The sequence below is a fragment of the Melanaphis sacchari genome, unplaced genomic scaffold (genome assembly GCF_002803265.2).
Source record: "Melanaphis sacchari strain LSU unplaced genomic scaffold, SCAv2.0 Contig20_pilon_pilon, whole genome shotgun sequence".
Taxonomy (NCBI): Eukaryota; Metazoa; Arthropoda; class Insecta; order Hemiptera; family Aphididae; genus Melanaphis; species Melanaphis sacchari.
This window is the reverse complement of record NW_020271042.1, coordinates 5,898,719-5,919,721: the sequence shown is the minus strand read 5'-3', so window position 1 is coordinate 5,919,721 and position 21,003 is coordinate 5,898,719. Positions and strand designations below refer to the sequence as shown.

Below are 21,003 nucleotides of genomic sequence, written 5' to 3'. Positions count from 1 at the left end.
GCAATTCAACTAATGATTTATTTAACCGTGCTTCGTGACGGATGGTAATAATAATTATTTTATAAAAACTAAAGTCTTAATAGTTTATAGGCTATCTATTATCTAGTGATAATATTACAGATTAAATTAAATCATATACTCAATGAAAAGAACCTTCATATAAATATATAAACCAAATTAAATAATTAATATTTATATAGATCTTATATAATTATTATATCATAGTCATTGGTACAGAACTTAGTTCATACTCCGGTAGTATGCTAAGAAAAATCCTTGAAAAATAAATTCACATATTACAAAAACAAATAACATCAATTAAATTTATCAAGCATAAAAATAATAATAATTGCATATTAAAAATGTTTAAGCAATTAAAACAATAATTCATCAGGCACTTTAATTTAATATTATGTGTGTTCCCAAGTTAGGTATTTGGTTTTCGTAATATTGTTAGTTTGGTTAAAATAAAGAAATATTAAAAATTTTGAGAGTTAAACATCGGTTTCTTGTTATTTGCTTGTCTATCAAAAAAAACGTAGGTTATTTTTTAAAGATATAGTTGCATTCAGTAAAATTGGCATCGCTTAGGGTATATTTGGTTATCTTTTGATAATTTACAGGACATTTAAATTCGGACCTAATTAAATTATTAAGCAAATAACTAATTAACTTTTACTGTGTCAATTTTTTTTTTGTTGTGAGAAAATTGTTTTTTTGCAATAATTATTTCATTATTTTATTAGGTTTACTATCATCTTTAAGGTTAGGTTTACAACATGTTGCATTACTTACAGCCACAACGACTAGATAGATACTACCGCGGAAGAATATAATTCTGTTCATATACAGCGTTTTTAAAGCATCGTTTGTTATCAGCTATTATTATATCTTATTATAAAGTTATTACTTATTTCATAATCCATCCGGTCGACGGTCATTGGTGGCTGGTCGTCTTGAACTGTGTTGAGCTCTGTGCAATTTAAAATAATCAGAAAGAATTATTTCTGAATTAATTAACTCTTGTAATATTTTGTTATTATATTCATTGATATAATAATATTACAGTTGGAGGGTGGAAGATAATTATTGCCGATTATTATTTTCTACATATATTTTTTCGTGACGAAACAATTCGTAGTGTTCGTACTTACCTTTCAGTAGTTTCGATCAATTTCTACTAGAACACATACACATTCATCATTTCTCTGCCGTCCCCACGTGTGATACCTGCAGGTAAGCAAACCAGTTATTGATTATTATGTTTTTGAATATTATTTTATGTAATATTGCAGCCATATTATAATATTTCGGTATTGTGATAGATTAGCTTTGATCTTTGAATAATATCGAACAAGAACTCTGGCTGGTAACATTTTAGTTCCAATTAAAATAACCACAAGTGTTTAAAATATAATTATAGTTACCTACTTAGGTACTTAAAAAAAAAAAAATTAAAATGTACTTACGTCCAATATTACGTACCTTGGTTAATGCTCAACGACTTCATTACAAAAACAAAGTAAGAAGAATTTTGCTCGTGTTTTTAAAAAGAAATTACCTACTTATATTAGGTATTACTGTTTGGAATTTACATTTTAGTGTTGTTTAATATATGAATAGTGTATATAGCTATTGGTAATTTATATTTAATTTTAATCTATCAAGTAAATAATTTTTTATTTTTGCTTTTCAATATTTTTTATTTTTAAAAAATTTAATTTGGTAGACTTTGTTTATATGTTATAAGCATGCTTCATTTTTTTAAATTAATGACTATGTCAACTAGTACAATGGAAGCAAAGTCTTATACAAAATCACTGGATGATCCAAATTTAAGCCTCCCATTGGAGATAGCTGATCCTGAATTGTATGCTTTAGTTAGTCAAGAGTCTCGCCGACAGAAAAAAGGACTTGAACTTATAGCATCAGAAAATTTTACCTCGGTATCGGTTTTACAATGTCTAGGATCTTGTTTAACTAATAAATATTCAGAAGGTCTTCCAGGTGCAAGGTATTTAAAATAGGTACATTTTATTTAAAATTATTTTACAATTTATAAATTTATTTGGTAGATATTATGGTGGTAATCAAGTAATTGATCAGATTGAAGTTTTATGTCAAAAAAGGTGTCTTGAAACATTTTCTTTGGATCCAAATCTTTGGGGTGTCAATGTACAGCCATACTCAGGTTCACCAGCAAATGTTGAGGCTTATACTGCTCTTATTGGAGGAACCAAAGGACGAATAATGGGTAAATATTTTATTATTATTTATATTTTTGTAATTTTTAATTATTACATATGCAAAATTAACATGTTAATGTAGTTATGAAAATGCACTAGTATTGAACAAGCAGTTTTTCTAATTAACTTTTGATAAAAAAGACTTGTTAATGTTTTAACAATTTTAGAGTTAAATAGTTTATAAATAATATTAATATTAATGAACAATTGTGAAGTGGTAGCTTATGCAGATTAATAAATTTTGTTTTAATATATTAAATGATATACAAACGACATAAGATAAGAAATAAACAACAATAAATTAGAAGAATTAAAAATTATTAATTAGTTACAAGTATTAATGGCTGGTTGTTAAGTATATTATTATTAATAAAATGCGTTATCTTACTACTGTATGATGTATATCATGTTATGCAATGAGAATAAATTAATATTTAAATTTTAAATGTTTTTTGATAGGCTTGGATTTACCAGATGGTGGTCATATCAGTCACGGTCTAATGGCTCAAAAAAAAAGATTGTCTGCAGCATCAATATTTTTTGAAACTTTACCATATCATGTAAATATGGAAACTGGTTTAATTGACTATGATGAGTTGGAAAAATCTGCAAAGAATTTTAAACCTGATATTATTATTGCTGGTATGTATAAATAAATATTTTAAAATATATGTAACAATTTTACTTACATTATACAATTGTTTATAGGCGTAACTTCTTACCCACGGACATTAGACTATAAACGTTTTAAAGCAATAGCTCAGGCTAGTGATTCATATTTGATGGCTGATATGTCACATATTAGTGGTTTAGTAGCTGCTGGTGTTATTCCTTCTCCTTTTGAATATTGTGATGTGGTCACATCTACTACTCATAAAACATTAAGAGGGCCTCGAGCTGGAGTTATATTTTATCGTAAAGGTAAATTTTGTCATACATTTTATTAACATATAAAACTATAAATTAATGCATAAATGTTTTTAATTTAGGAGTTAAATCGGTATCAAAGACTGGTGAAAATGTTATGTATGATTTAGAAGACCGAGTAAATGCTGCTGTTTTCCCAGGATTTCAAGGAGGTCCTCATAATAATGCTATTGCAGGAATAGCAGCCGCTATGCGCTTGGCAACTACCCAGCCATTTAAAGAATATCAAAAAAGAGTTTTGAGCAATTGTAAACAATTAGCTGAATCTCTTAAACAGCTTGGGTACAAAATATCTACTGGTGGTACAGATGTGCATATGTTGTTGGTTGATCTTCGACCGATTAATTTAACAGGTTCTAAAGCAGAGTTTACACTTCAAACTGTAGAGATTGTGTGCAATAAGAATACTGGTAATTAATCTATAAATATTCATTAAATTTATGTGATTAAGTTAAAGCATAAATAATTTATCTTTAAATATTAGTTCCTGGTGACAAAAGTGCAATGAATCCTTATGGTATTCGTTTGGGTACACCAGCTCTTACTACACGAGGAATGAAAGAAAATGATATCATTAAAGTTGCTGAATTAATTCACAAAGGTACTAACTAAAAATACATATTTTTTTTTTTTACTTTTTTACATTTTATATAACTTAATTGTAATTTATTAGGTTTGAGTTTGGCATTAGATGCTCAAAAAGTATCTGGTCCAAAATTAGTGAACTTCAAATCTACTCTTACATCAGATCCAGTATTTGTTAAACGTGTCAATGAAATTACAAAAGAAGTAGAAGATTTTGCAGAGCAGTTTTATATTCCTGAATTATAAATATGTTTATTAAAGCGATAACATTATTGAATTCTTTGTGCCAAGTTATAAATTTATATTTTTGATATTGCATTAATTTATTTTATACATTCCAAAATAATTATCAATGCATTATAATGTAACTATTTTTTAATTGTTATCGTTTTTTTTCATAAAATAAAAGTATACATTTACAAAATTTCATTAATGTTATTTTTATGTTTTTTTTTTGTAAGTTTTCATTTACAATGGAATCTGAAAAAAAGTTGATTTTCAATACATATCAATTTTTTTTTTTGTTATGTTGATTTTGCTGCATCAGAAGGAAACCAAATAAGAAGAGATATAAATAAATAATTTAGTGTTTTAATATTTACCATGATAGAAATAACATACTAATTCATTCAAAATAATATTGATTTATATTAATTATAATCAATCCATGTTAGTTGTCATATTTTACAATGTCCTATGTGAACTGGAGTATGGAGGTAAAGGTTTCTGAGTACAAAATTAAATTAACACTTGAGTTATATTACGGCCAGACTGGGCAGGGAGAAATCGGGAGTTTCCCGGTGGGCTGCTTGTACTCGTAAGAATTTTTTTTTTTTAGATTTATCGGTTAAGGCATAATCGATACAATTTTGCAAAAGAGCTCGAACCTTAACAAATTGCTTAATATGTATTAATGTGTATTCTAGTTCTGAATTCTAAATATGTATTTTAAATAAAATTTATAACATTTCTTTGTACTAACCAAATTTTAATTTTTTCAATTTTTAATAATAATTTTAAGTGTTTAAATTCTCAAAATAATATAATATAATTTCATATGAAAATATATGTTATTTTTAAGGTTGTTTTTATAGATTTTCCTTAGTGGCTAAGTGGGCCCATTTTTTTTATTTTCCCGGTAGAAGTTTTTGACCCAGTTCGGCTCTGGTTATATCAGTTGACAGTTATAAATTATAATAATGATTAATTATTTAACACAAATATGAATGTCCTTTTGAAAAAGATGAGATGGTATATTAATTTTAGTACTTGTTTGTTATCACCTCGCCATAAATAAAATAAATTATATAATAAATAAATAAATAATGTATATTATTAATAATACTAGAAATGCATAAGTAAGTATATAGGTATAATATATGTATATTTAATCATAATTATAATAGAGATTGGAGGTCAGAACTCGGATATATCTTTTAAGATGGTTTCAAATGCGTCTTGTTCTCCAAGACATGTTATCCTCATATATTTTTGCCAAATATGGTTCTATAAAATTTCTTTTAGTTTTCCGATACAAGTGTACTGTTATTGTTCAAACTTCATGTAATCATCATATTTAGCTAAAAATGGGATAAAATTCTGTGGTTGATTGGAGTAATTATTTAAAAAAATATACAAGACCAGGAACAATAATTTTGTTAGATTTTTGGAAAGCTCAAGGTTAGTCAAATACTTTTAACATCGAGAGGTTGTGGGATTCTGCTAAACGGGGAAATAAAAAGTATTGGAGATTTTTATTATGTTAGAATTTTTTTATAATAGGTAAAAATAATATAGATAATTACTCCAATCGACCACAGCATTTTGTCCCATTTTTAGTCTTGGAGAACAAGACGCATTTGAAACCATCTTATAAGATATACCTGAGTTCTTGCCTCCAATATCCATTAAAATTATAATAAAATATACATATATTATACCTATATACTTACTTATGGATTTCTTGTATTATTAATAATAATATATATTATTTATTTAATTTAAGGCAGGGTGATAACAAACAAGAGTGGCGGGACGATACATTTTTTACGGCGTACTGGCAGAGCTATATCAAACAAGTACCTCAATTTTTTATGTAAATATTATTTCATTAATCTCATACTGATGATTGGTAGGTATGTTAAAATATTTTATTAAATAATGAATTTAGCCTTAGTGTATTACGATAGATGTTATCTAGTGTATAAATAAATTATAAACATTATTTGTATATTATTTAAAATATATATTAATAATTATAATATTAATTAATAAGATATACCTAATATACTATTATATTTTATTTAAACTTTAAGTTATAAATGTCAAAGAACACAGTTCTGCATCCTAAGCGTTCCTCCTCAAATATTCATACTTTAGGTCGTAGTCATGGTCTAAATACTAAATAGTAAATAGTCTAATATTCTATTCAATCTATTTTAATATAGAATATAGACTATAGACTGGCAACGTGCTTTTAATATATTCTAAATTCTTTATTATCTCAATGGTGATAAGTGATAATAGATTTTCTGATATATAATTTGAATTTGAGGTTATGAATGTTTCCAACTTCATTCCGATGATCATCTTCATGCTATATAGTTTATAACAAATAACAATGATAATAAATAATAACGATATTACGATAATGTGTGAATGTGAATGCGTTATTTTTGAGTTGCAACTTTGACGGATTGTCATTAAAATAATAATGTTTAGACGTTAAGACTGTTGGTTAATTAATTAAACAAATTTAATCTACAAATTCTAATAATTCTAATTTACAATTTCTGTTATTATTGTTATTATTATTATTTTTATTAACATTCGAATGTGATCAGTGATTTACAGTTGAAATTGCATTGTGTTGAAACGGAAATTCAGTAACTACATAGGTTAAGAATGACAGGTTTTGGGTTTAACGCACCTACGTCTTCCAGTTTTGGAATGAATACTCAAACGACTGCTAGTCCATTTGGTAATGTTAATAATTTTATTTATTAAATTAAGATTATTTTTCATGGATAAACTATAAAAGTCTTACAAGATTTAATTCAAATTATTATTTACTGTTAAAAACTATTTTTTTTAAATCATCATTTTTATTTTGTTGTTTTGTATATATGTGTACAATGAATAGTTATTTTAATGTAATAATAAGGATTTGTTACCTCTAAGTGTTTACAAGTTACATACTGATACAGGTAATGTGATTTTATTTTGCTTAGAACTATAAAAATAAAAAAAATAAAATTTTTTGAATGATATACAGGATGATATATTATATAAAAATTTATTGTAAATTTTTTAAAATTAATGAAAAGTGTATTGACTGACATCTTTAAAAGTTATAGATTATCCTAATTTTTATTACCTTGAAAGTTGAATAATTTACATAATTAATACTCATTATTGTATTGTGCTAAAGAAATAATTATTATTTAAGGGTTTGGTTCTACTACATCAACTGTAGCACCGTCATTTGGATTTGGTTCTACTACTACATCGAGTTCTCAAGCTTCTTCTTTTGGTTTTGGAGCTTCCACAACTAGTGCAGCTCCAACATTTGGATTTGGAGCAGCTGCTACTACTGCAGCACCAACATTTGGATTTGGTACAGCTGCAGCCACTCCATCATCACAATCAATTTTTTCTGGTTTAGGGCAGTCACAACCTACTGCATCAGTTGGTAAATAAGATTTAAATTAATGATTTTATTACAGTTAAAAAATTATTTAACATTTAATTTAATGCTTATAGCTTCTTCATTTGGAGGGTTTGGTTCGTCATTTGGAGCCAAGCCATTTGGTACGACAGTAGCAACTACATCACCATTCAATTTAACTACTCCTTTTGCTCAAGGTGATTATTATTAATCTATAGTGTTAAAGCTAACCCAACAAAAATGTTTCATTTGCGTATAACAAGAAAATGAGAAAATTCATTTTATTTGTTTTAATTTTGAATGATCACATATTTTCAATTATATAAGTTATAATCATAAATTACAATTTTAAATATATTCTAAGTTAAGTTTAAAACACTAAGTAATTCTGTGTCTATAAAAATAATACTTAGAAATCTAATTTGTTTGATTCAATAGAATAATAATACTTAGTGGGTAGAAATAGGTGAGGCTAAAAGTCATTGCAGTTGTTAGTAATCATTAAAGTATAATCTTATCTATAGGACTGTCAGTTTCGGCTATAGTTAAAATAGTTGTATAAATGAGCAAATTCAACAAAATTGTAATAAAATTGAAAAAAGTCCAAAAAATTGCACTTAAAACTTTTAGATTTGAATTTGTACTTTAACGAAACGCATATAAAATTTACTTAACTATAAATTGGAAAAGTAAAAAAAAAGTTGCAAATACAACAACATCCGTGCCCTAGTAATCAACATCATCTCTGTAGTGTTATGTTAACATTTTGGTGTTTTTTTTAAATCTAATAATTAGATTCTTAAATAATTCTATTTTTAAAATTTTAGGTAATGCTGCTCAACAACCACAACTACAGCAACAACAACCTCCTCCTAATGCTAATGATTTAGTAATTAATTCAATTGTAAATTGTAAATTATTTGGAGATGAAAGAGATCAAGTTATTTGTAAACTCAACTTGTTGCAAGCTTGTTGGGGTACTGGAAAAGGTACAACCTTTAAGAATTCTATATCAGTTTATATTTCATTATATTAATGGTTATGTTTATTTTATTTATTACTATGACTCGATTATTTATATTGTTATTTTTAGGATTTTATGGATTGAATATGCCACCTGTTGAGTATACTCCTCAAAACCCACTCTGCCGTTTTAAAGCTATTACTTACAGTGTGAAACCAACATCATCAAGTAGAGATGCACTTGTAGCAATAAATATTAACAAAAAAATAGATGAAATAAGGTGATAATGATTTTTTTAAATGTATAAACTTTAATTCACATTAATTTAATTATTATAAATGTAATAAATAGGTATTGATTTGTAATTACTATTATACAGTGCATTAGGTATGTATGTCTAGATCTTTTTAGTACACAAGCTAAATACTATTTAATAGTATTCATGTATTATATTAATAAAAACTTGGTTGAGACCAACCAAGAATGGGATCATATCCCCAAACTAAAAAATTTAAATAACTAAAATTTTTATAAATAGTACAAGTAGGCAAACATTTTTGAATATTTTATTATGTTTAGAAAATTTTAATACTAATATTTGGTAAAAATTTCAAGTTTTATGCTATTTATTTTTTAATTATAACAAAATTGTTTTGCGTAAATATTCCCATTTCTTCTATAAATTTGATTTTAAATTTCTCAATTATTTTGAAGGCATTGAATTTTCTTCTTTTACTCTACAAAATAACAAATCAGATTAAATTTATTAAATTTAAAGATTTCTTTTTTTAATTTAAAAAGTCCTGCTAAAAAAAAAAAGAAAAAATAATAAATAAATAACACATTGTTAAACTAATACATTCATTACTTTGCTCAGAGTTACAATTTGGTAAATTTTAATTCCTTTTTATTTAAATTAAATCCATGTTTTAAAGTATTTGAGTTTTTCGTTCTACTTGGAGAAATCACACAGGTTTTGCTCTGGATGTTTAGCTGCCATATAAAATCTAGTGTTTGTAAACTTTGTGTTTGATAAATTATCTAGTGGTGACCAAATAGATATCATCATTCTATTATAAAAATAAAAAATTCTTTCTTTTAATTTCAACTGTTTCTCTGTAGTATATTTAAGTAAAGACTTTCATAACATTCTAATATTTTTTTTTTTTTTTAATGTGGTGCAGTAATGTATTGTTTTTATTTAAATGCATTCAATGTTGTTGTATTAAAAAAAAAATAATTTAAATAATAAGACAATAATTGATTTCTAAAGTGGTTGAATAATAATATAAAATATAAATATAAATATAAATATAAAAATATAGTCTTGGACAAAATCTCATAGATATTTAATTTATACATACTATGGACATGTTAATAAATATATGAATTCAATAAAATTGCTTGATGCATTAGTAAAGTCTGCTAGCTATTTAAAAATGAATCGGGTTCCAATATTGAAAATAAATTAAATCAATTTGTTTACTGTGTATAATTAAATTGAAGTTAAAAAGTTTCTCTTTAGCACGCATGTTCAAATCATTTTAAAAGAATAAATTATTGTGAATCACCAATCATTTTACTATATATATATATATATAACTAGATTTGTTATTATTTATTTTTCAGAAAACAAGAAGTACAGTTAACATCTAATTTATTTGCGGTATTGGGAAGTAAACCAAATTTAAGTGTACATTTAGATACATTAAAATGGTACACAGAATCAAAATCAATGGCTTTAATATATGTAGAAGAAAAACTTCAAAATGGTTAGTTCTTTACATTTTTATATTAAGAAAAAATCAAAAAATAATCACTGTGTAATTTTAGGAAGCACCAAACGAATTTCTAATATGGATATAATTAACTATCTAATGCAACCAGGTCCCAAGCAGCAATTATCAAGTATGGGTATAGAAAATATATTTCCATATACTGGTTTTACTGAAGAAAATCTACGTGAATATTATGAAAATCCACCTGCTGGTATTAACATTTTTAACTATTAATAAATTATATTTTATTGCAATACATACTATCTTTTAAATGTAATTACATGATACATTAAGTATAAATGTGATGTGATTTTGACTAATTGTATTTAACTGATATTAGCAGTTTTAATATTAGGAGGGGATGGAGTTGGGAATCTTCTAATATTTTTTTTTATATTTAAAGAGTACTTCTTATAATTTTATTCAATATAAGTTAAAATTAGGAAAGGTTCATTTTTTTAACATGCATTATTTTTTAATTTTAATTTTACAATAAATAAAATATTCAAATTGAATCTAATAAATTTAAAATGTTATTATCATAATGATACACTGCATAAGCTATAAAATATGATTAAATTATAAATTTATATGATACAGTGTAATAATTTAAATTATTATCCTTCAAAAATATTTATTTTAATTGTTCATTAGCAGTTATTACTTGTATACTTATTTAGGGTTATTTAGGGCTTTATTGTTTTATTTTTCCAACTAAACCATTCTGTATTTTTTCTAAAATTTGAGTTGACTAATGATTATGTTATGATATTAGTTCATTTATATAAAGCTTTGTAAAAATGTATCAATTTATTGGTATCTAAAGAAATATGGGTATTGCCTAAAACTTACCACTTAATATTAAATAAAAGAATTAATCTAACCTTTACCCTAAAATTTGTTGTTTTTAATTTTTAGATAACAAATATAATTTTGGTATGTTAATAATTTTATTATAATATATCTAAATTATATTTTATAGGAATTGATTTACGAGTCTGGAAACAAGCTCAAACAGATAATCCAAATTCAGCAGTATTCATTCCAGTGCCAATTGTTGGTTTTTCAGAGTTATGTCGGAAATATAAATGCCATAATGAACAAGTTACAGTACATAAGTTAACACTTAACACTATTGCAGAAAGATTATCTGAGTTAGCTAGGAAAAAAACCAGAGTAGAATCTAAGCTCGAACAATATTCAGATAAAATGGATCAATTAACACACAGGATTGTTAAAGTATTAGTTGGTCAAATGGTCATATTAAACGCAGGCATGGCTCTTAGGCCTGAAGAAGAGACAATAAAAAATCAATTAGAAATTTTATATAATGATATTAATTCACCATTAAGATTCCAAGTATGTTAAAGTTATTTATGTATATTTGTATGTATAAAATCAATAATTTGTTTTTGAAGTTTATTTATAAATTTAAATATGTCTTTAAAGGGAAAGTTAACCGAAATTGCTACTCTTGTTCGATTAAAAAATTCAGAACTATCAGAAGATTCAAAAGGTAATTCAGGTTGTATTCCACAAGTAGCTGAAGAAATTAAACACGTAAGTAAAGTATAATTCATTTTTTTGTATGAAGATATTTGTACATAATTTATAATTGTTTATTATAAAAATAACAATTACTAAAATTAATTGTGTAGTTTTTAGAACTTCAACAAACTATGATATCCGAAATGCAAACAGTAGTCAAAGAAGATTTCAATGCTATAAATTTAATGAAAGAGTCATTAAAAAATGTAAGATAGTTTATTAAATAATTATGTATTGTTCAATAAAAAAATACATGTAATTATATAAATAATAATTTAATTATATTTCATAATAATAAATTGTATGCATTATTCATTATTATTTATACATTGAATACAATATTTATGCACATTATCTATGCATTTGTTAAAAAAAATAATTTTAAATAATATTTCAAGTCTTGGTTTTACCATTAATTTTTGTTATAGTTCAATACTACATATTCTACTTAAACGTGTATTTAATTTTAATATTTAAGTAAAGTATGATTTTCTTCATAGATTTTAGTTTTATAAATAATTTTAATGATAATTAATATTTAGTATATTTTACAATACACAAATTAAAAATCCTTTTTTTAGTTTTGTGCATTATGGTGTTTGAGTACAAAATAATTATTTCTATGGTAATATTTTTTTTACCAATTTTAAACAGTTGATTTTACTATGGAAATCAATTATTATAAATAATTAATGATAAATTGAATTGAAGTTTTCATGATTTCAAACTTAAAATAGAATCTATTATCTAATTCAAATTTTTTAGCTTTAAAAAATTTAATCTCACATATTTTAAAATATAATAGCAGTAAAATAAACTTTTACTTTAAGTTTAAAAGTTTTAACAATTTTACATTAATCAAAAATTAAAAATTAAAAAATTAATTTGTTGTTAAATATTTAAATATTTCAAATTTTTTAAGAATTTCTTAAAAATTTGAGGTGGTCAAAGGTTTAAAGAGTTTAAGAATTCACTTTTACTATTAAGGTAATATTAATCTAAAAATGTGCTTTTTACACATATTGACAATATTAGTATTTTACTAGTAAGTATTATTCTTATAAAGTATGTAAGTGTTAATTGTATATAGACAAAAATTATTTGTTTACAATAAAACTAAGGTGAAAGTGGTACAACACAATTTGGAGAGGAGAACTATACATATAATTTTAAATGTTTTGTACATGTATATTATGTAAAAAAAGGTCATGGAACAAATTTTCATGGAGTAATAGGGGTGTTAGATTAAATCATATATTTTCATAATATAAAAAAAACTTCTAAGAAAATGTTTATATTTTAATGATATACCTAATATCTAAATATTTAGATAAGATTTTTATATTCTGCATAATATTATGCGATAAATTTATAAACAATTTCAAATTATATATTTTTATAGGATATTATAATGTCTGGTAGACTTTTTCTTTTGTTAAACGATGGATCACAGAATTTGGAATTATTTGAAATTTGTCTTTACTTATAGGTATTAGGTATACTTAAAAGAGCTAGAAATTTAAGACGTTATTGACCTAATAAGTTTAAAAAAAGATAGTTTTTTAATATTTTCATGGTAGAAAATGTGCGTTCTGGCGTTGAAGTCGAAATTTTGTAGCTAATAATTTCAAAAGATAAAATATACTTGGAAAAAAATCAGTTATATTTAGTATATGCCTCAATAGCTAAATTCGGACGGTTTTTTTCTAGTTAATCAGTTCATTTTCTTTTCCACAGTTTAATTTCTGTTGCCAGTGCTTTTAAAACTAGAAATTCTGAATACATTTTATTGGTCATTTAGCTCTATTTCCTCTATTTCAAATTTTATACATATTTTTGGTGATAACTTGTGCAGTGAAAAAATTATATTTGTATGATTACTAAACTTTGAAGTTGTTCAATGAGGCTGCCGAAGAAAGGATTAGCTATTGAAATAAGGTAATATTCTTCAGATTATATATATTAAAAATACAGACAATATAGTGTGTATAATACATACCACCAATAGCGCTATGTCTATTTCGTGTAAAAACACTAAAAAACGGCAAAAAAGGCATAGTGTTCAATAAGTCATCCGTTGGTAAATCGTTTGTGACTTATTTATTATATTTAACAAATGCTAACAAAATTCGTAGGCATTTTTACGATTTTATTATATAAAATGTAGGAGGTTTAACAATACAAATAGGTATAATTTATAGTTATTAATTATCATATTTATAGGGAAATATACTAGATTATTTTAATTAATATTTTTCCAATAAAGACAATTATTTAAAGTTGTAATTGAGTAACTAATATACTTGGAGTAAATGTTAAAACGAAGTTTTTGTAATGAATTTTAGAAGTTGAGAGATTGATCCCATTGTTTTCCTAAAAAGTTTTACATACCTAGGGCTTAAATTTAATAAATACAAAGTATAAGCTATGTACTTTTGTTACTCTATCAACTGTATAATATTGATAAATTGATGTAACCGATAAAGATCTTTAAATGCTGTTATTAAAGAATTTTGATTATAAATGTTGATTTATAGGTTTATTACCATACGAGGCATACAAAGTTTATAATTTATTTATATATTCACGTATATTAATTATCTGAATTTAAAATTTGAAAAAATAATGATTTTAATTTCTATTTTATGAGGCTAAAATGTTTGTCAAAGATTAATTATAATAAAAAATTAGGTTAATAACTAATATTTTTAGTTAATAAATAATTGTTACAATATTAAATATGTATGGTTTATGACATACCTAATCAATATATGTTCTCCAAGCAATATCTAGGTATAGCCGTAGTTTTAAAATAGTTATTTAATAGTTTAGTAATTATACTTTATGTTTAAAACTTGAGAGGTACACAAGGCAAGGAATAGTATTTAGTGGTATTGGCATCATTCAACAGTAAATTGTATACGAATTACAGCTAATATAATATAATCAAGGACGAAATTTTAATGAAAAAACTGGGAATGCCGAAGCCATTTATTTCTCAGTTTGACTTTTGTTACATCCTTATACTAAATAATTAGATATTTAATAATGGATTTGTACTGTATATAATATTAATTTGTGCATAAAATAAGAAATAGTTGACTATGAATGACATAAATTACGTGAGTTTTACGTAATTACGTCTCCACATTGTCTCTTTAAACGTTATACTTATTAGTTAGGTATCTGATTTATAAATATATAGCATATTATAATTTATAAGTAGGGCTGGAATTTTAATACCCTAACAAATCTCAAAAAAACCCTTAAAAAAAATATACAAAAATGATTTAAAAAACTCAAAAAATGCACTATAAAAATACATTTAAATTATATTTATTATAGCTTAAAATTGGGGAAAAAATTTAAAATGATACTACAGTAGTGTATTTTTTTTGTTTTATTTTTTTTTTTAATAGCATTGTTCGTTGTTACTTGCTAGTTGTTTAGTTCTGTTGTACTTCAGTTTTCTTAATCATTTATTTTAAAATAATAATTAAAAAGAAAAAAAATGTTATCGACGATAATTTGTGGTGCTATATAATTTATAATTAGTATTGTCGACAGCGGTTGTTTGCCGGAAGTCTTTTGTTAATCTCAATAATTTTCATACGTTTTATGAACAAATTATGAAAAGTGCTCTAATAACTAAGAAAATGCAAAGAAATGAAAAAAAAATTCTTTAAAATAATCAGTATCAGCCAAAACACATTTTATATTTACAGACCAACGTTATCAAAATCCTAGCCTTATTTATAAAATATAAGTAATATTAATTTAATAATTATAAAGTAATATGAAATATTTTTTGTGCTAAAAGAGACGTCGCTCCTGCATGTGTTGTCTTCCACTTTACACACGTACGATATAGTAAATTATCGTTCACCAGTTTTAATAGTGTGCTTTTAGTTTTAATATTAGAGTGAATTGACCTATTATCAAACTTTTAGGTAAAAACATTATTTGTGTTCTCTATTGATTTTTTACGATATTAATTTCATTTTTAAATGAGTTTTAAAATGATTATAATTCACTTAAAAATGAAAATATCGTAAAAAATCAATAGAGAACACAGATAATGTTCTTATCTATAAGTTAGATAATAGGTTAATTCACTCTAATATTAAAACTAAAAGCACGTCACTATTGAAACTGATGAACGAAAATTTACTATGTCGTGTAGGACGAAGACAACACGTGCAAGTGCGACGTCCTCTTAATAAATTTTTAAACAAAATTTTCTTTAATACAATTTGGAAATTAGTTAACCGACAATGGATCATATACATTCAATCGGTGATTATAAATTGCGTCCAAAATACAGATAAACTCAAAATCACACATATAAACTGCGCCCGAATTTTTATCAAATGTAAAAAGGTGACATGTAAATTTTTAAAATTTTAAAAATCAATAGATATATTTTTGCAAAATTATCTTTAATGTATACCTAATTAATTACAACCATATAATATGAATAATTAAAAATTAAATTGAGAATTAAAAAAAATATATGATTTTAAAAAGTAAAATAATTATTAATATTACAAAAATAATAACATATTGTTATTACATAATCATCAATTGGTGTTTGATCATTATTAAAATTATTAATTAAATTTTGTAACTTTTCGCTTTGTTTTTGTTTTAGGATATAATATTTATTTGATAACGCGTTGGTATTTCTAGACGAAAATACAATTTCTGTGACATAATTGAAAAAATGCACAATCATAGAGACTTTAATAAGATAAAGGTTTTGTATTTTACAAACGGGGCACAGCTTAAGTTGTCGGGCGCACTGTACATTATACCTTTTTAACATAGATACAATTTCGGGCGCAGTTTACGTATGCCCAATTCAGTAGGTACCTCGCTAATTATAATATTGGCACTAGCACTCCGCTTTACTGTAGATATTATATAAAGAAACTAAAAGTATATTGCATATTTGCATAAACATTTAGACCTCAGGTAAACATTAAGTACAAAAAAAAAAATATATACATATGTATTTGAATTTGGTGACTTTAAAATTTGTGGTATCCTAGGGTAAGTACTTGCTCTTATGGCCTATCTCATTTCTTAGTCCAGTTCTATCTTCATCCGTTGCATAGATACCTAGATGTAATAAATTAATTATTAATACTATACTTGGTGGCTAATGGATATCGTGTTTGGACTGATTTGAGGACTTTAGATGTTTGATATACAATTATAAATTGAATTTCTTGCATCTTGCACAATTGTTAACATACAAAAACATATATTAAAGTTATAAATGAAGTATTTTTAAATTCCACGATTAGTAGCAACTTCGCAACTTTATATTCCTATGGTGGAGTGTCTCTCTCTCTTCCATTTAGTAATCACGTATATTTTTATAATGTTAAAATAGTAAAAATACCATCTCTTGTTTTATTAAAGCTAATTTTGAATTTTTTTGTAAAATAGAAAAGTAAAGTTTGCTCGTTATAGAGTATACATTTAGTATAATTATAAATACCCTCATGGTTTACCTAGTTGGCTTCTAATGAATTATTTTAATCTGAATAAATTAATATTAAAAATGTTAAGAGTGCAGATTTTAAAACCGGGAGTGTTAAGTATAGCTAACCTTTTCCTACAAAAATTTACAGCTATGCACTGTAAATTTGTAAATCATGACTTTCGTACTTTATGTACACAAATACCTTATAAATGATGCGGACGGACTTATAATGTAAAGTATCAACTATAAATTATAATAATGTAAAAATGTGTCTGTGATGACTGTGAATCACAACCGAATAATGTTATATTGGATAATCTTCTCCCAGTAATATGTCTTAGTACCTATATAATTTATGGTATTAAGGTTAGCTATACGCTTATACCTACTCTACGTATGTTTACCTAATTCACAGCATTTCATTAAATTACATAACATGCTAATTGCTAAATTTCTAAACAAAATAAAATAAATTTAATTACACATTCGATTAAAAATAAGAATAAGAAATGTTTATGCAGTTATAGTACGTATCTGTAATTACATAACTCGGTATAAGTATTTGGCACTTGAAAAATATTCTATTACCTATATATAAGACAATGCAATTTTCTTATCTGTTATTTAATATTCGATCTGCCTATAAAATATAAGACGAACTTGTTATATAATACTGTTTTGTTATGTTTTTTTAAATTCAAATTAAATATATATATATATATAGGTATTATATAGGTAGGTACATCAACTTGATAGTTAATAATGATAATTATTATTATATATTAGACATATTAATTTTTACTAAAATAATTATTCGAAATTTGAATCATAGTTTGCGTTTAGAAATTTAAAAACAAATCTGTATGTGTATATATTAATAATAATATATAACTGGTATGTCGTTCAAGTGGATCGATTCCATATGCGATAGAAATCAGCTGGGCCTGATTTAGAGAAAGTTTGGCACCTAATATTATTTTTATTTTCGTAGCCTTTGTAAAATTTTGACAAATATGTGAGGGTAAATAGGTTAGGTTAAGTTAAGTGAATCTATGAATTTATACATATATTTATTTAGAGCTTTTTGTTTCAATTTCAAGTAAGTAGGTGGCTAGGTAGGTACTTATAGAAAACATTTAAAACAGTTACAAATTGTAAGAATATATTATTTATTAATATATTTTAATATTTTAATGATTTCACATTATGTATAGAAAATAATAATAAACTTAATGGTAATAACTATTAATTTTTATTTTTTTGCAAAAAATATTTGTCAAATACCAATAAAATAACTAGAACCGTTATAAATCGCTAAAATGTTCAATTTTGTCAACATTAGATTATTAGAATATTAAATTATATTTATCTATTTCTGACAGAATAATTTAAGTATAGTTTTAAAACCCTTATTATTTATATTTATTGATAAAAAACTAAAAAAAAAAAATTTTCAAAAATATAAATTAAACGGGCTTAAATATTTTTAAGTTATATCATGTCTAAATGTCTGATGCTAATATAAATATTTAGTGAAAAATTTAAACCTACGACTATTCATTTTTGAATTGTATAAAAAAATTGATGATCTCAAAAACTTATGTAAAATTTATGAAGCATAAATATTTCGTTTTTCTAAAAATTTTTTAAAGTTTTTATTAAAGAGTCATTAAATTGATAACATTTTTTTTGTACTGCATTAAACTGAAAGGGCATAAATCAATTGCGTTTGTGTCGAAAATCGCAAGCAAAGAAAGAAAAATTATGGGATAGAAAAAAGATATAGGTACATCATTGCGCCGATCGATATTCGAATGTAATACGAGTACATTGTTGTATTCCAATTGTACCGATTGATTCCTAAACATTTGTATTAAGGTGTATAATATTATTGTTTATTATCATTAATTTTAAAATTTACAGATAAACTGTGTTGATTATTTGGTAAATTAATAATTTACAAATAGGTTTGGTGACTTAAGATTTTAATAAGTATATGCTTTTTTTTTTTACGTGTGGGATTTCCTATTTGTATCTTAAGTGTGGTAATCTAATATAAGGCTTTGTGCTTGTAGGTACGTTTTAAAAGCATTATTTTTATCGTTATATTAATTTATTATTTCAAAAAAAAAAAAAAAAATTGGATACAATTTATCCGTTTATTATATAAATCTTTAGTATTGTTCAGTATACGCCCATGCGTTGTATACGTATAGTTGTCGTGGCTCGTGCTTTTATTTATCATAAGAATGGTTTTAAGTGAAGCTAGTGAAGAATTAATCATTTAACAAAATTATGAATTTTGCTACGGCGCAATTAATATATACCTTTTTAGTACATATCTATATTTTTTTTGTATTGGTGTAATACAGCGATAGTGTCTTAGATTCGGCGTAATTGACGAACACCGGACAGAAAATAAAGGATGGTTTACATTTAATAACTATCCTGCAATTATAATGGTATATAGGTATGCTATAGAATTTAATATGTATAACTATGAAGATATAAAATGACGTCCATCATGTGCGTCGCATGTAACAATCTTTATACAACTAAATTATTCAGTCAATCAACTTTTTAAGACAAGATTTGGTCACTGGAGGGTTCATTAAAATCATATGAATTAATATTTGTAATTCTAATTTTTAATCAATTATTCAACTCATAATTTGGACGATTTCAATTTGATTATGTACTTAAAGCCGTAAATCGCTGGCGTGTCAGTGTCACGCTGTTCAGTTCGACCATTTTTTGTAAGTAAGTTGCGTATTGTTGGATTTTTGGATTATACACATTGTTTTATAGTGCATTGTTTATTTATTTAACGTCAAGTTATCAAATATCATTTGTACATCATGTTATTCAACATTTTAATAATAGTACTGGAAGAGATTAGGAGTGGTATCCAAAATTGCAAGTATTTTACTAACTTATAGTTTAAAATTGAATGCTTAAAATAATATCCTATTTTAAAATATTGAGTTGGGCCTAATTTCTATTTAAAAATTTAAATATATAATATGATATATACAATGACAAGATTAAACATTGAACAACTGAAGTATATGGGTATAGATTTACTTTGCAATATGTTTTATAATAATCTTCATCTTCTGGGCTTTTACAGGCATCTTTTAAGGCCCATCGCCATAATAACATATTATCTCCATCCCTTTTTATTTTTGTTTATATTTCTGCGTTCCTTACATTCAAAAATTTCAAGTCTTCTTGTACTCTATCCATCTTTGTCTAGACTGTCTTCTGGGTCTCTATTAGTGTCGGGTCTCCATTTAGTTATTGATCCAATCGTTTCTGCCGATCTCCATACGTTCCCTACTCAATTTATCTTAATACACAAGGCTTAAAATGTTGTTGTTTCTCAACAGCTACTTTTTTTATGTGGTAGAGTTTTCGGCCCTACATATAACCCCTAACCTATAGAAGACCAATCCACACAAACTAATTAAAGTCAGTATGGGGCTCGGGACCCCAGGTTTGCCAAATCCGTAGTACTAATTCCTTAGTACTTCCCTGAGGGTTTTATAAGTATGACTGTTATAATTTAAAATTTAATTGAATAAATCAATTTGTATTAAATTATTAAATATGTAACTATATAAGTAATAAGTATATACTTATTATATTGTGTGGATTATAAAAATTTTCGAATTTTCAAGTTCAAACAGTATTTTGTATTAAAATGTATTTTAATATGTGAATGTGATGTGTAACTAATATACTTTTCAAAATTATATATATTTTTTAATTGTTTAATATATTGATAAATACTTTCT

General features: G+C 24.7%; 2 protein-coding genes across 5 annotated transcripts; both read left to right on the top strand.

The window, feature by feature from the left end:
- Positions 1 to 839: 839 nt before the first annotated feature.
- LOC112593559 (serine hydroxymethyltransferase, cytosolic) lies at positions 840 to 4,121 on the top strand. Of its 4 annotated transcripts, none has more exons than XM_025338010.1 (9): positions 840 to 1,236; positions 1,331 to 1,522; positions 1,770 to 2,014; positions 2,076 to 2,254; positions 2,706 to 2,888; positions 2,955 to 3,167; positions 3,236 to 3,583; positions 3,658 to 3,774; positions 3,847 to 4,121. In XM_025338010.1, the coding sequence occupies exons 2-9, from the start codon at positions 1,460 to 1,462 to the stop codon at positions 4,002 to 4,004; spliced, it is 1,506 nt and encodes a 501-aa protein (XP_025193795.1). In that variant the 5' UTR covers positions 840 to 1,236; positions 1,331 to 1,459; the 3' UTR covers positions 4,005 to 4,121. The 4 variants fall into 4 exon arrangements, with proteins under 4 accessions (XP_025193795.1, XP_025193792.1, XP_025193794.1 ...); XM_025338007.1 differs by having other exon boundaries at positions 1,326 to 1,522; XM_025338009.1 differs by having other exon boundaries at positions 1,296 to 1,522.
- Positions 4,122 to 6,489: 2,368 nt separating this feature from the next.
- On the top strand, positions 6,490 to 11,960 carry LOC112593619 (probable nucleoporin Nup54). Its single transcript, XM_025338103.1, has 10 exons — positions 6,490 to 6,738; positions 7,207 to 7,449; positions 7,521 to 7,622; positions 8,253 to 8,414; positions 8,519 to 8,669; positions 10,019 to 10,161; positions 10,223 to 10,378; positions 11,150 to 11,526; positions 11,617 to 11,727; positions 11,826 to 11,960. Exons 1-10 carry the CDS (start codon positions 6,663 to 6,665, stop codon positions 11,928 to 11,930), a joined length of 1,626 nt encoding a protein of 541 aa, XP_025193888.1. The 5' UTR covers positions 6,490 to 6,662; the 3' UTR covers positions 11,931 to 11,960.
- The last annotated feature ends 9,043 nt before the right edge of the window (positions 11,961 to 21,003 follow it).